Source organism: Aethalodelphis obliquidens, unplaced genomic scaffold (genome assembly GCF_003676395.1).
Source record: "Aethalodelphis obliquidens isolate GAN/ISIS:26980383/991018 unplaced genomic scaffold, ASM367639v1 scaffold44, whole genome shotgun sequence".
In the NCBI taxonomy this organism is placed as follows: Eukaryota; Metazoa; Chordata; class Mammalia; order Artiodactyla; family Delphinidae; genus Aethalodelphis; species Aethalodelphis obliquidens.
The window spans coordinates 13,905,777-13,920,018 of record NW_020837988.1 but is presented as its reverse complement, the minus strand read 5'-3'; the positions used below and the strand labels follow the sequence as shown (position 1 = coordinate 13,920,018).

At 37.4% G+C, this 14,242-nt stretch overlaps 1 protein-coding gene across 2 annotated transcripts in view; it reads right to left on the bottom strand.

Moving 5' to 3' along the window:
• The window catches only part of SMURF2 (SMAD specific E3 ubiquitin protein ligase 2), a 112,576-nt gene that overhangs the window by 38,636 nt on the left and 59,698 nt on the right, over positions 1-14,242 (bottom strand). For both annotated transcript variants that reach the window (XM_027081171.1, XM_027081172.1), the window contains exons 3-4: positions 8,970-9,078; positions 1,774-1,907 (exon numbers count right to left, since the gene is read on the bottom strand). In XM_027081171.1, coding sequence (XP_026936972.1) covers positions 1,774-1,907; positions 8,970-9,078 — 243 coding nt within the window. The remainder of the gene's footprint in view (positions 1-1,773; positions 1,908-8,969; positions 9,079-14,242) is intronic.

The following is a 14,242-nucleotide window of genomic DNA, read 5'->3' as shown; positions in this document are numbered from 1 at the left end:
AACTACACCAGGTGCTTAATAAATATTACTATACATCAAAAAGGTCATATAAATTACTGCAATGAAACATTCACAAGCAGCAGAAAGAAAATCTGTGCCCCACCTAGCTTATTTTTCCCTTTGCAAAATAAATGGACACTAATAAGACAGCTATACAGTGGACTTGTGCGGAGCAATGCCTCTTCTGTTCGCTCCTTCTAACGTGTCCTGCTCCCTCTGCCAGCAGGCCTTTGCCCTTGCTTCTCAGAGGACAGGATTCATGCCTTTTTCACCTTTCTATCACTGGGGTTTCAAACAGTACCTGACACTTAAAAGGTTCAATAAATGTTGGCTAAATTGAACCAGAAATAAGATCATACATACAACAAGTCTTCAGTTTGCCTGCTGCATTGGGTTAGAATAACATGGTTCATTTTGTTTGTTTGTTTTTTGGGTTTTTTTGGCTGCACTGTACAGCATGTGGGATCTTAGTTCCCCAACCAGGGATCAAACCCATGCCCTCTGCATTGGAAGGCAGAGTCTTAACCACTAGACCACTGGGGAAGTCCCAAAAATTGTTCGTTTTTTATATGCTAGACCTTTTCCAATCCCAACATCTTCTACCTCCTGTTGGTCACCCTGTCAACCCAGAAATATAAGAAATTCTCTGGTGCCTTTAAATTCCCCTCAGAACTTCTAGCTCAATTTTCTCCTTTTTACTTTTTAACAGTAATATTTTTATAACTGGGTTGTGCTATCATACTACATTAAAAGGGATCATCTCTTAATATTATATATCTAACATTCAAAGCTAAATTCAAACTATTTTTATTTATTAATTTCCTTAGCTGGAGTCCATGTGAATTTTTGCTTAGAATAGGCATCTGGACTACAATCCCATGACAACAGCTAGCAATATTTTTTATATTATATAAAAAAGAATTCTGTAGAAAAAGAAAAAATTTTTCTGTTGAAAAAGATATTTCCATCTATGTCCCAATGGAAATACCCCCAAAAAGATGCTCTGTCATCTGGTTACATGAATTACACATACACTAACAAGTCAACTTGTCAACCCAATATAGAAATTGCTTCTAATGTCTTGATCTTGGTCTAATCTTGTAAATGACCAGTTTGGTGAAAAATTAAGCTACAGTTAAGCAGTTAATACAGCTGTCTTACACTCAAAATAATGTCTTACCTTTATAACTTTTAATTTTTCAGAGCAGTTTTATATGTCATTTTTATTCACTAATAATTCCCCTTTAACTGTTACATTAGACACTCCAATGATCTAAATAAAACTCCCTTTATCTCACAAATCCACCTAAACCAGAGATGAGTGCTAAGTAATAAAAAAGACATTTAATACTGACACCTTTTTACTTTTTTTTTTTTTGGCTGCATCACACTGCACGGCTTGTGGAATCTTAGTTCCCTGACCAGGAATTGAACCCGGGCCCGAGGCAGTGAGAACACAGACTCCTAAACCACTGGACCGCCAGGGAATTCCCTCTTTTTATTCTTCTGGATATCAGTCATTTCTTAGCACTCATAAATTCACTGGATACTAAGTATCAGCTCTGATTCATTTCTAGGTTTCACATATTTAAAATGTTTCATTCTTTTTAAAAAGTCAACAAAGTAAATTTAGACCAGAAATTTTTACCAATGTTTCAAACACACACAGGAAATTAAGTTTTTAGACCCCTGCCTCCCCATCAAAAAATACACATACGTATATATATTTAAATATGTATATTTAAATTTTTAAAAGCACTAGTATCTACTCACAACCAGTGTCTTTGAGGCGGTTGATGGCATTGGAAAGAAGACGAACACAACCAAGAAATCCAGCACCTTGTTTTTTATGGATCTTCTTGTGATTCCATACACTGATCGTAACTGAATCAGACTTTCCAATATACCTATATAAAACAAAATGACTGCATGAGTAACTTGGCAATTATGAGTAGTTAGTATAAAATTTTTCTTTTGTTTTTGTAGTCTAAAGTCACAAATGTTTGAGTATGGCTAGATAACGCAAAATATGTTTGAATTCAGTCTATCCACAGGACTGAATTTAATTTTTTTTAATTCTAAAGTAAAATCTAAAAAGAATTTTTAATATATTCTTTATCATACCTGCCACTCTCAGACTGAGTAACAATTTTTGTTAGTAAAAAAAAAAAAAAAACTATTTTAGTAGCTAGTGTCAAATAACCCTATGGAAGTTTATGATTATTTCTTTCCAAAAACAAAAATCTTAGAAAAACTTTTATCACAGTCACATTTTAAATACACTTCAATGACATGACCTAGTACCTCAGCAAATACTCAGTTCATTTTCAAGAGGCATTGTCAAGGCTGACAGACCAAAAATCTGACATACCTGTTATGTTTTAAAATGCTGTAGAACAAAAGCTGATTGTAACGCTTTTCCCCTGCTTCTCTCCTGTATGCAGGCCTTGAGCGAGCAGGACTCTTGCAGATTTCACTTCACTGCCTGCAGACAAGCAGAGCAGGGGAAAGCGTTACTATTACTTGTCTGTGCATATACCTGTAAGTATGGAGAAGCTCTACCACAGCCAATTGTTAACATGGTGTCATCCCATGCGAAAATATAATAAAATAACATAATTATATCAGTAGAACCCTAAATTTCAATGACTCTAAGAGGTCAAATTTTTGGTCCAGCAACCTTGACCTTAAACTGTCATTCAATAAAGCAGTAATATCAGAAAAATTCACCTGGTATATAAAAAAGCCTAGACCACTTAAGTAAGGACTAAAACTTTTTTAAAATAAATTTATTTATTTATTTATTTAATTTTTGGCTACATTGGGTCTTCGCTTCTGCACACGGGCTTTCTCTAGTTGCAGTGAGTGGGGGCTACTCTTTGTTGCGGGGCACAGGCTTCCCATTGTGGTGGCTTCTCTTGTTGTGGAGCACGGGCTCTAGGCGCGCGGGCTTCAGAAGTTGTGGCTCGCGGGCTCTAGAGCGCAGGCTCAGTAATTGTGGTGCACGGGCTTAGTTGCTCCACGGCATGTGGGATCTTCCCAGACCAGGGCTCAAACCCGTGTCCCCTGCATTGGCAGGCGGATTCTTAACCACTGCGCCACCAGGGAAGCCCTAAAACTTTTAAATGAGTAATGTGAAAGGCACACTTGAGGCCCTGGATCCAGCTGTGTTAAAGCATGCCTACCCTTCTAGACTTTTAATTATGCAAGCTAATACTTTTTTTAAAATTTAATGTTTATTTTATATTGGAGTATAGTTGATTTACAATGTTGTGTTAGTTTCAGGTGTACACAAAGTGATTCAGTTATACATATACATATATCTATTCTTTTTCAGATTCTTTTCCCATATAGGTTATTACAGAATATTGAGTAGAGTTCCCTATGCTACACAGTAGGTCCTTGTTGATTATTTTATATATAGTAGTGTGTATATGTTTAATTATGCAAGTTAATACTTTTCAAAAATTAAGCCAATTTGAATTTCATTTCTGTTGCTTGCAAATGAAAAAATCTGGACTAAAATAACATTCAGTATGCATGTATCACTTTTCAAATAGACCTAAACAGACTTAACTTGGCAAATATGTACCTGCATGATATGTAAAAATTCTAGAATCAGAATCAAGTATTAACCAGCTAAATTGCCCCAAACCAAACATTAAAAAAAAAAAAAATCACACTAAATCAGTTTCCCAACTGATAAGCCTGATATACAGGTATGCTAAAATATTGGTTCCCTGAGGGCTTAGAGCAGCCCACCCACCAATGGCTTAAGCGTCCTTTTGGGAGGCTGGATGTCAAAGCCCAGAGACACCTTGGGAACATACACTGAAGACAAGGGAGCTTCTGTCAGCCTGTATCCTTGGATGACTGTGTGACAGTGTCTTGCTTCCCTGCCAAATGGACCTTATATACAAAATATACTTCTGTTGTACTAAACCACTGAAAATGTGGGGTTGTCTATTATATCAGTCTATTATATCTAACCAACACAAGGGACAAATCATAAAGGGCCTTGTCAGCCATAGTATGAACTCTGACTTTTACTCTAAGTAAGACAGGAAGCCAATGGAGGATGTGGAACAGGAGAGTAACCAGATTTGATATACGTTTTGACAGGATCATTCTAGCTGCTGTGTTGAGAAAGACTGTAGCAGCAGCAAAGCTAGAAAAGCAAGGACTCTAAGGAGGGGGTCCATAGAAAAACCACAGCCTGTGAGCCAAATCCAGCAAAGCACAGGGTTTTTAGTACAATTTCACTTTTTTTCCCCGAGGAAAAAAATTTTTTAAGTTTGAAGGCCATATTAAAAATACTTACAATGCCTGTATCTCTCCATTCACTTTATCGCTTTTCTAACATAAAGTTATTTTCTATTTGACAGCTTCCTTCATAATCTTGGAACTAGTTTCTTTGCCATTCTTGGCTCCCTCTAAGCCATTCTTCACATTACAGCCAAAGTGTCCACTCTTGGATATAAATCTGCTAATAGCATTTCCCCACTTAAAACACTTTCATTGCTCCCTACTGCTTTTAAGAGAGTATTCAAACTTATTAATAGGCTTTCAAGGACCTTCATGAGCTGGCTCCTGCTTGCCTCTCACTGCTTGTCTTTTACCACACTCCCCTTACCTTACATGTGAACTTACCAATGCTGCCTCTCTGAACTGTTTTCAGAATCACGTTGTCTTTCACCTCTGGGTCTTCACACAGACAGCTTTTGCTTAGAACCTTCCCACCTTCTCCATCCTCAAGTTAACTCCTATTTAGGGTATAAGCCTAAATGCCACTTTTTCTAGGAAGCTCTCCCCAGCTCCTAAATCTGTGTCAAGAAGTTCTATGTATTTCCACAGCACCCTATACAGATTCTCATCACACTGTTTATACTTTCCTATTTCTTGTCTTTATATACCACGTGGCTGTAAGCTTGGAGGACTATGTCTTGTTCACTGTTGTAGCTGGGTCCCTGGCTGAATTTAGATCTGATTGAAGCTAAAAGAAATGGCTTTAAATAATCTGATCAAGGGAATTCCCTGGTGGTCCAGTGGTTAGGACTCTGTGCTGCCACTGCAGGGGGCACGGGTTCGATCCCTGGTCAGGGAACTAACATCCCGCAAGCTGCGCAGCACGGCCAAAATAAGAAAAGAAAAGAAAGAATCTGATTAAGAACTCAAAAGCTTAGCTACATAGATAGTAGGTAAAGACAAGTGGAACATTTGGAAGAAAAGCTGATGTTGATGAAGCATGAAATAGAATGACTGTGAAGCTTAAAAGGCTAAACACTTGGAAAGTCAGGATATCAGGACATTTAACATGTTTATAACCTGGGAGATGTTCACAAAACAGGAGAAGTTTAAAGAGCATATGATAACTGAATTAGCAACCTGTAGAAAACTGAAACCTAAGCCTGCAAGGAGCAATAGACTCCCTGAAACAAGATTATTACTGCCACCAAGCCCCGAAATATTCCCAAACTGTAAGCCCAATATACTCCGATGGTGATGATGAGGCTGAAACAGAATGATAAGTCAAAGTATTTAAAAGGAATGGAAAGTGTAAATCAACTACACCTCAATTTAAAAAATAAAAAAATAAAATAAATAAATGGAATGGAAAGACCTCCTGAATCCTTTCCCCAACCTAATTCATCCTCAAAACGTGGCAGCACTCAGGGAAACTAGGCACAGCTGAGGGAGGAGGTGAAATTCTGTAATAAAAACAGAGTATTAAGAAGAGGTTAATCTAGTGAATGGAGAGACCTCCTAGCATCCCTATGCCGTTCAGATCCATGAACACAAGCATCCAGGAATACAGCCCCCAGGAAGGAGCGAGAGAATTCTGTGCAGAAAATGTCACAGTTACTCCTGATTACCCTACCAAGCTGATCAGCTCTACCCATGGGTAGAGAGTTTCCAATCAACATTTAAGTGCCTCCCCTTAAATATAAAGACAGAAATCCAAACCAAACTAAGAGAAAAAAAAGGAAATCTGAGAAAAGAGAGGCAATACAACAGAAAAACACTACAATTATAATACTTCTCTCATCAGAGAAGATATTGTGTCTAGGAATAAGAGTAAGTTATGAAAAAGGAACAGTCAGAAAGCAAAATGATATTGGAAATTTAAAATTTGAGAGCAGAAATTACAATAAATAGGAATGCTAGAAAACAAAGTTGGGAAAACAGCCCAAATATTTCATGGTAGTTTTTAATTTTTTACTAGAACAAAAATTTTTTATTATAACTTTTTTTTTTAACTAAGATAAAATATGAGAGAAAAAAGATAGGACAACTAAATGATGATCAATTCAGGAGGGATAACATCCAAATAACAGGAGTTCTCGAAAAAGTAAAAGAGAGAAAGAAATACAATGGAGAAGAGGAAATCATCTATAGATGATTAAATAAATAGAAAAGTTTCTCATAACTCAGGAGTTTAAGTATCCAGATTAAAGTCACAGTATCTAGTACTATATTTCAGATATACCAAGTCCATCATTAAAAAATTTAACATCGGGCTTCCCTGGTGGCGCAGTGGTTGAGAATCCGCCTGCCGATGCAGGGGACACGGGTTCGTGCCCCGGTCCGGGAAGATCCCACATGCTGCGGAGTGGCTGGGCCCGTGAGCCATGGCCGCTGAGCCTGCGCATCCGGAGCCTGTGCTCCGCAACGGGAGAGGCCACAACAGTGAGAGGCCCGCGTACCGCAAAAAACAAAAAAACAAAACAAAACAAAAAATTTAACATCAGGCAAAAACAGCATACCCTGAAATCTTCCAGTGGAAAACAACAATCATGAAGGACCAAAATCAGGATGCCATCAGCAATACTCTAAACTTGCGATGTCCAAAATGGTAGTCACAAGGCACATGTGGCTACTGAGTACCTGAAATATAACTAGCCCAAACTGAGGCACTCTGTTAATGCAAAACAAACTCCTGAGTTCAAAGACTTCGTTGTTTTTTGGGTTTTTTTTTAAAGGCCGCACCACGCAGCATGCGAGATAGTTCCCCAACAAGGAATTGAACCTGTGCTCCTGAAGTGGAAGCGCGGAGCCTTAACCACTGAACCTCCAGGGAAGTCCCTCAAAGACTTTGTATAAAATAAACAAAAAACAAACAACTCGATTATTTTATTTTGATATCATGTTGAAATGAAGATATTTTAGATAAATAAAACATATATTAAGTTTAATTTCATCTGTTTCTTTTTACTTTTTTTAATGTGGCTACTAGAAAATTTAAAATTACAGATAAGCTCCCATTTGTGGCTCACATTGTATTTCTATTCAGCAGTGCTGATCTAGACCTAGAAGACACTGGAGTAATGTATTCAAAATTTGAAGGGAAAGTGATGTCTCACCTAGAAGTCTATACTCAGACAAACTATCAACCAAGTAAGAAGACAAAATATATCTTCAGACATAAACTCAAAGAAATTTTCCCCATCTTTGTACTCTTCCTCAAGATAACAATGGAAGACATACTTCACCAAAACAGGGAAGTAGGGGCTTCTCTGGTGGTGCAGTGGTTGAGAATCTCCCTGCTATTGCAGGGGACACGGGTTCGAGCCCTGGTCTGGGAAGATCCCACATGCCGTGGAGCAACTAGGCCCGTGAGCCACAACTACTGAGCTTGCAGGTCTGGAGCCTGTGCTCCACAACAAGAGAGGCCGCAATAGTGAGAGGCCCGCGTACCGTGATGAAGAGTGGCCCCCACTTGCCACAACTAGAGAAAGCCCTCGCACAGAAACGAAGAGCCAACACAGCAAAAATAAATTAATTAATTAATAAACTCCTGCCCCCAACATCTAAAAAAAAAAAACAGGGAAGTAAACAGAAAAAAAAGAAGTCATTGGACTTAGAAGAGAGAAACGAAATTCCCAACATAATGATAAAGGCAAGTTCCAGGACAACTGTGCAGAAGGTCTTAGAGAACTACCAGTCCAGACTGAAGTAAAGCATAGAAGCTCTAGGAGGGCTATCTCCAAGAAGAAAACAAAGCCAACAGACTATTTCATGTGGTGAACATAAATAAGCAGAGGAGACGTTCAGTACTGTAAGAGAGTTTGTGAATTTCTTAATGAGATGGAAAACTAAACAAATGGCAAAGTTAGACAGTTATTAACTTCATAAAAACAGAAGTTGTCAAGAAAGAAAATGTAATCACTGCACACCACGTGACTCAGTTATGAATATTTACATGATCATAATATCATAAACACAGAACAATGATGTAGCCGAAAAGGTTCAAATAACTATACAGGAGGACTGGGAGAAGGAAAGGGTCACGTGGATGTTGTAGGAATGGGATGAGAGATAGCAGCTGTAAAAGCTAAATCATTTTCTATGGTAGAAAATGTAAAAATAATACCTAACACGAAATAAATATATATTTATATTAAATGCTATAAATAAGCATGATATCTAGAAGCAGAAAAAAATTCTAGAACAAACAGCCAAAGGTATTGAAAACAGTTACCCTGAGAATTGGAATCAGGAATAAGAATGGGACAGTTAACTGCATTTTCCCATTAAAAGACCTACAGTATCATCTGCTTTTTTAAAAACAGTACATATGCTACTATGATTAAAATAAAATTTAGAAGAAACCATCCATATAAGAAACAAAAAGAATGCCTATGAGTGTACTCCAATTATGATTTCTGATTTATACTTATAACTGACCTAAAGTGAATTAATACCTTTATTTGATTGAAAAAAAGGTGTGTGGGGGGGGTTGCTCTATACTGTGTATCCATTTTGTTCTTCATGGGCTTATTAAGCATAGCTCACCTTCCAAAACCAGCTATCAATAAGCCAAAGTACTTTCACACTAGGTTTTGCATCCCTCTGTGAGGACCAAATTACACCACAGATCAAACTCAGATCATATTCAGTGATTCTTTTCAAAGACTATATCAAATAACAGTGATTCCATGTTTCATTTCAAATAAATCGTTTAAACCTACAGGTCATAATGCTGATTCCATTTTGGATCAAGTGTATTCTTCACAGTATCTGTAGAATGGCACTGCCCAGATCCATCAACCACCACCTTAGCAAATGGATCAGGAAGCCCTGTGGGGAAAAAAGGGAGGGTTCTTTTTTAATTAAAGAATATTTTGACATGGAAGATTAATTAAATAAAGATTAATATTTGCTACAAAAGATTATTCCATTCTTCATAAAAAGTTTAATGATAAGCTATAAATGAAAAGTGGTCCATTTTAAAACTAAGATTAAAGTTAACTCTACATTAAATATCAAAAACTACATTTTTTCTTGCTCCTATCTCAAAACACGCTCAGCTTAAACTACCAAAGTCTAGAGATTACTTTATAATGTGTAAGTTATCATAGATCTTTACCAGCCCTTTAACCCCAGAAAGGTGAATGCTTAAAACATCCCTGGCTCTCTTAGAGATTTCCCACGGTCTCCCTTAGTAGCTCATTTAAAGGAAAGAGCTTATTAAAGTTTTCACACAGTAACACAGGCTACAGCGATATCAAATTAGCCAAAAAGTTTTAATGATTAACTATCATGAGTGATGAGAAACTGAAACAAAAAATTTAATATCCTGCCTTAAAAGAGAATACTATCTAATTGGGAAAATTAAAACACCATACACTAAAAACAAAAAACCAAAAAAAACTCCTGAGAATAAACAAGTTTTTGACCATACTGATTATAAAGAAAGCACTTATAATACTATGTCAGGCACTATTCTAAATGCTTTACATATGTTAGATCTCTTAATCTTCAAAATTACCCCATGGGGTAAATACTACTATTCCATTTTAGTGATGAGGAAACTGAAGGCAGAAAGGGGTTAATTAACTAGCCTGAGGTCACCCAGTAGTAAGTGGCAGAGGCAGGGTCTAAAGTTTAGATTCTAAACCCATGCACACACAATCTGGTTCTTGATTTCATGCACTTAACCACTATGCTGTATCACACCTCTCATTTACTATGTAGTTCAACGGTGAGTACAAGAGCTCAGAAAAGCAGAACAAGTTGAGTGTGAACAATAGAAAAAGGCTTTCTTCTCCCCCGCCCCCCCCCCCGCCTTTTTGAGGGGATGGGACTCATCTGGGCTTTAAAGGACAAACAGGAGGCGTTCCAAGGAGGGTATAACAATATTTGAAGGACTTTGAGGGGTTTAATCAAAGCATTTGTGCTAAGGTGTAAAAGTAAATACTGTTGGAGAGATAAGACGGATCCAGTAAGAGAGGCTTAAAAGTCAGAAAATAAAGGCTTGGAATGACTGAGGTAGAGAACAGGGAGCCACTTTAGACGCTTGAGCATGGCTGTAAATACACTGTCATATTTGTCTACTAGTGGTATTCAGAGAAGGAAAGATTAAAGGTACAGAGAAGCTGTTGTTAAGCTTCATACAGTAGGATGAAGAACGGTAGGATGAGTAGAATTTTAAAAGTCAGGGGATGAAGGTGGAACTAAATAAAATATTGGAGGCCACAACAACAGTTTAGATGTAAGACATACTGAGATACTGTAAATTTCCTAGGGACAGCTGAAGACACTAAAATGAAATGTTGGTAAGTGTTGATAATCGCAGAAATTTTGTACCTTGATATATCTATGCTAATTTTTTTTAAGTCAAGATACTAATCTGCCAAGATTTAAGGCCAGACAGAAATCACCTAGCCAGTTTCCCACTTCTATGATTCTGTGATCTGTCAACTTCAAATAAGTAAGAAAAGACTAATATTTAAGAGTATTAAGTATTTAAGAAAAAACCTGGCAAGTTAGCATAGCAATCTATTTAACTATATTGTTTAACTAAGTTTAGCACTATTCATATTAGTATTTCAATAATACCTAACCATTTGTAGATGTGTCTAATGGAAGAATACTTTCCCCTCTACCTTCAATAACATTAAGTATTTTTCTCCTGGGAGGAATCCATTTTATCTTGTTCTTTTGATTCTACCATCTAAACAAATAAACAGATAAATGTATGTCTGCAAGCAAAAACAAACAAAAATCACATTTCTAGCATTCCCTTTAGATGGTGCTTAACTAGTTAAAGAATTAGGACTGAGAAAAACAACATTTTCCACACAGAAGTCACTAGGTGTGGCTTCCAGATCCTTATTTAAGTATGAAAGTCTAAGTCCCATCCTCCTATGTTTCCCTTCTGTTAAATAATACAAAATACAAGCTCTATTCCCTAACAAAAAAATACCTAGGTTTCAACTTACCTGATTATATTATTCTGCAAGAATTTAACTTGAGAGCCAAGTTCTTCCAGTGTAGTCAAAGATACCAAGTTTTCAGAAGTTAGTGAGACCTCTAGCGGTAAATATGAAGTGGCTAAAGTATTTTTTAAAATTTCTCCCCATCATTTCTGAGTCATATAAAATAGCTAAAGCTCAGGAACTTCCTCACTACACTAACGCACTTAATGAGCTGCAAATAATGAAACAAAAATTTCAACTTAAGAGTTACTTACCAGAGAAAATAAAGCTCTATTTTTGATTGGGGAAGAAAAAATACATTCAACCAACCATGTTGCAGCTCACTGACTTCAATTTGGCCCCTATACAAACCTTAACAAAGTACCTTACACACAAAGTTTTTACTTAAACGTTGCATAAAAAATGGAAAGAATTTGATACTAATAAAAACATTCTTTTAAAAACACAGATAATGGATAAATGGATAGATAGGTGATAAAGTTAATGGCAGAATCTAGATGATGGGTATTCACTGTAAAATTCCTTATATGTTGCTATGTGTCTGAAATTCTTCCTGCCAAAATTTTGGGGGAAGGGGGATGTACTGTACTTTTATTTTTAAAAGCCAGTAAGTTTGAAAATAGTTCCAAAAAATGCGTTAGCAGAACTTTTCTCAGCAAAGGTAGATACCCTGGAATAAATAGTATTATCTCACAGTATACAAATTCCAAAAGACAACACATGGCACTGCATTTTTTTCTATAGTTAAATATATTTATATATACACATATATATACTCAGCCTATAGTCATGCTTCATATTAAAATTTACATTTCCCATTCAACACGATTTAAACTGATTTACAAGCAAAAACAACTATATTACAGTATCAATAACTGCATTCTGATCAATAAAGGCACACTCTCACTCAAATTTGATTAAGAGATTTAGGAACTATTATTTAACTCTTTCTCTGAAATTAATGTGGGCAACCCTCAACTTATAAACAGATCAAAAATAAATATAAATCTATCACAGCAGGAGGACCTCCGCCACTGTGAACCTGCGGGATATTCCATCCTTGGCTGAGTCCCTTCTGAAAGCCTCAGGATTGGCTTTCCTGTTTTCCTTTCCAGGGTCATCAAGTGCTTTTTCCATTCTGAGTTTTAAAGATAATCACACAATTTCCCCTAGTTTTCTTATCCCTGAAGCAAGCTCACAACTCAAGAATTTTTATCAATTTTTACTGCTTACAACAATAAAAAAGGAGATTTCCTTCTTTCTTTCACGTACAACTTAAGGACAGATAAAGATCATATAACTGATAATAATCGGCTCTCAGGGGCTTACAGAGAATTAGAGTAAGATTCCTCTAGATTTCCTAGGAAAACTGAGACAAGGATATCTGATATTTTATTGGAGAAGGTGTGTCTTGGGACTCTAGGGGAAGGAAAAGAATTTGGGAAGGAAGGCTAGGAGACAAAACTGAAGAGTTTGTCTTTCAAACCAGACCAGTTGTCTTGGGGAGTATAGAAGCTCTAAGAGTGTGCACTACTCACTTCCCTCCCTCTTCTTGTCACCTGCCTATCCAATCCCATTGGCCACTTTGCAGTCCCACTAGGATAAATCCTACCTTGGATCAACCTTAAGGAGGGTAAAAGGAGTACACATTGGCTATTAGGTTATTAGCAACAGGGATGAGGTGAGTAGTTCAGCAGCAGCCTGTGAAGATAACATTAATTGGTGTCAGCAAGGAGAGAGGTCACACTGGCCTCTCCTCCTGCGACATGCTTTGGGGTAGAAGGCACATGGTACATAAACTGAAAACTGCTTAATTATGTCCCAGATTATCCTATTTAATTGCTTTCCCATATAAGCATAATTTTTCAATTACATAGTTTATGCTATTTTATAAACTTTAATTCAGGTTCTACTCTAGGAAGACTAAGTAATAAAATTTCAAGTGGAATGAATTAAGTATGATTTAAAAATATATCAAGAGCTTATTATTCTTTTAATCAAACACTTGAAAATTAACTAAGTCAGATATTAAATTAGACAGCATACATAGCCAGTTTTTGCTGGCTGATAGGACCTGAATCTAAAAATCTAATGAACTTCTCTATTTCTAACTTCAAATATTTTTACTTATCAAATTTTGCTGGCTTAAAACGTATGGACACCAAGGGGGGAAACTGGCGGGGCGGGGTGGTGGTGGTGTGATGAACTGGGAGATTGGGATTGACATATATACACTAATATGTATAAAACAGATAACTAATAAGAACCTGCTGAATAAAAAAATAAAATTCAAAAAAAATTTTGCTGGCTTGGACTTTTTTGTTTTACTGAAAATCATATCTTTTTTAATATATTTATTTATTTATTTATGGCTGTTTTGGGTCTTCGTTGCTGCACGCGGGCTTTCTCTAGTTGCGGCGAGCAGGGTCTACTCTTTGTCTTTTTTTTTTTTTTTTTTTTTTTGCGGTACGCGGGCCTCTCACTGTTGTGGCCTCTCCCGTGGCGGAGCACAGGCTCCAGACACGCAGGCTCAGCGGCCATGGCTCACGGGCCCAGCCACTCTGCGGCATGTGGGATCTTCCCGGACCGGGGCACGAACCCGCACCCCCTGCATCGGCAGGCGGACTCTCAACCACTGCACCACCAGGGAAGCCCAGGGTCTACTCTTTGTTGCGGTGCACCAGCTTCTCATTGTGATGGCTTCTCTTGTTGCGGAGCATGGACTCTAGGTGCATGGGCTTCAGTAGCTGTGGCGCGCTGGCTCAGTAGTTGTGGCTTGTAGGGGCTCTAGAGCACAGGCTCAGTAGTTGTGGCACATGGGCTTAGTTGCTCCACTGCATGTGGGATCTTCCCAGGCCAGGGATCAAACCCGAGACCCCCACATTGGCAAGCAGATTCTTAACCACTGAGCCACCAGGGAAGTCCAAAAATTATATCATTTTTACATAATAATTTAAAGCGAATGTGAAGTATAATATTATAGGGTAAACACACACACGTGAGTGGTACTTCCCAATCTTCCC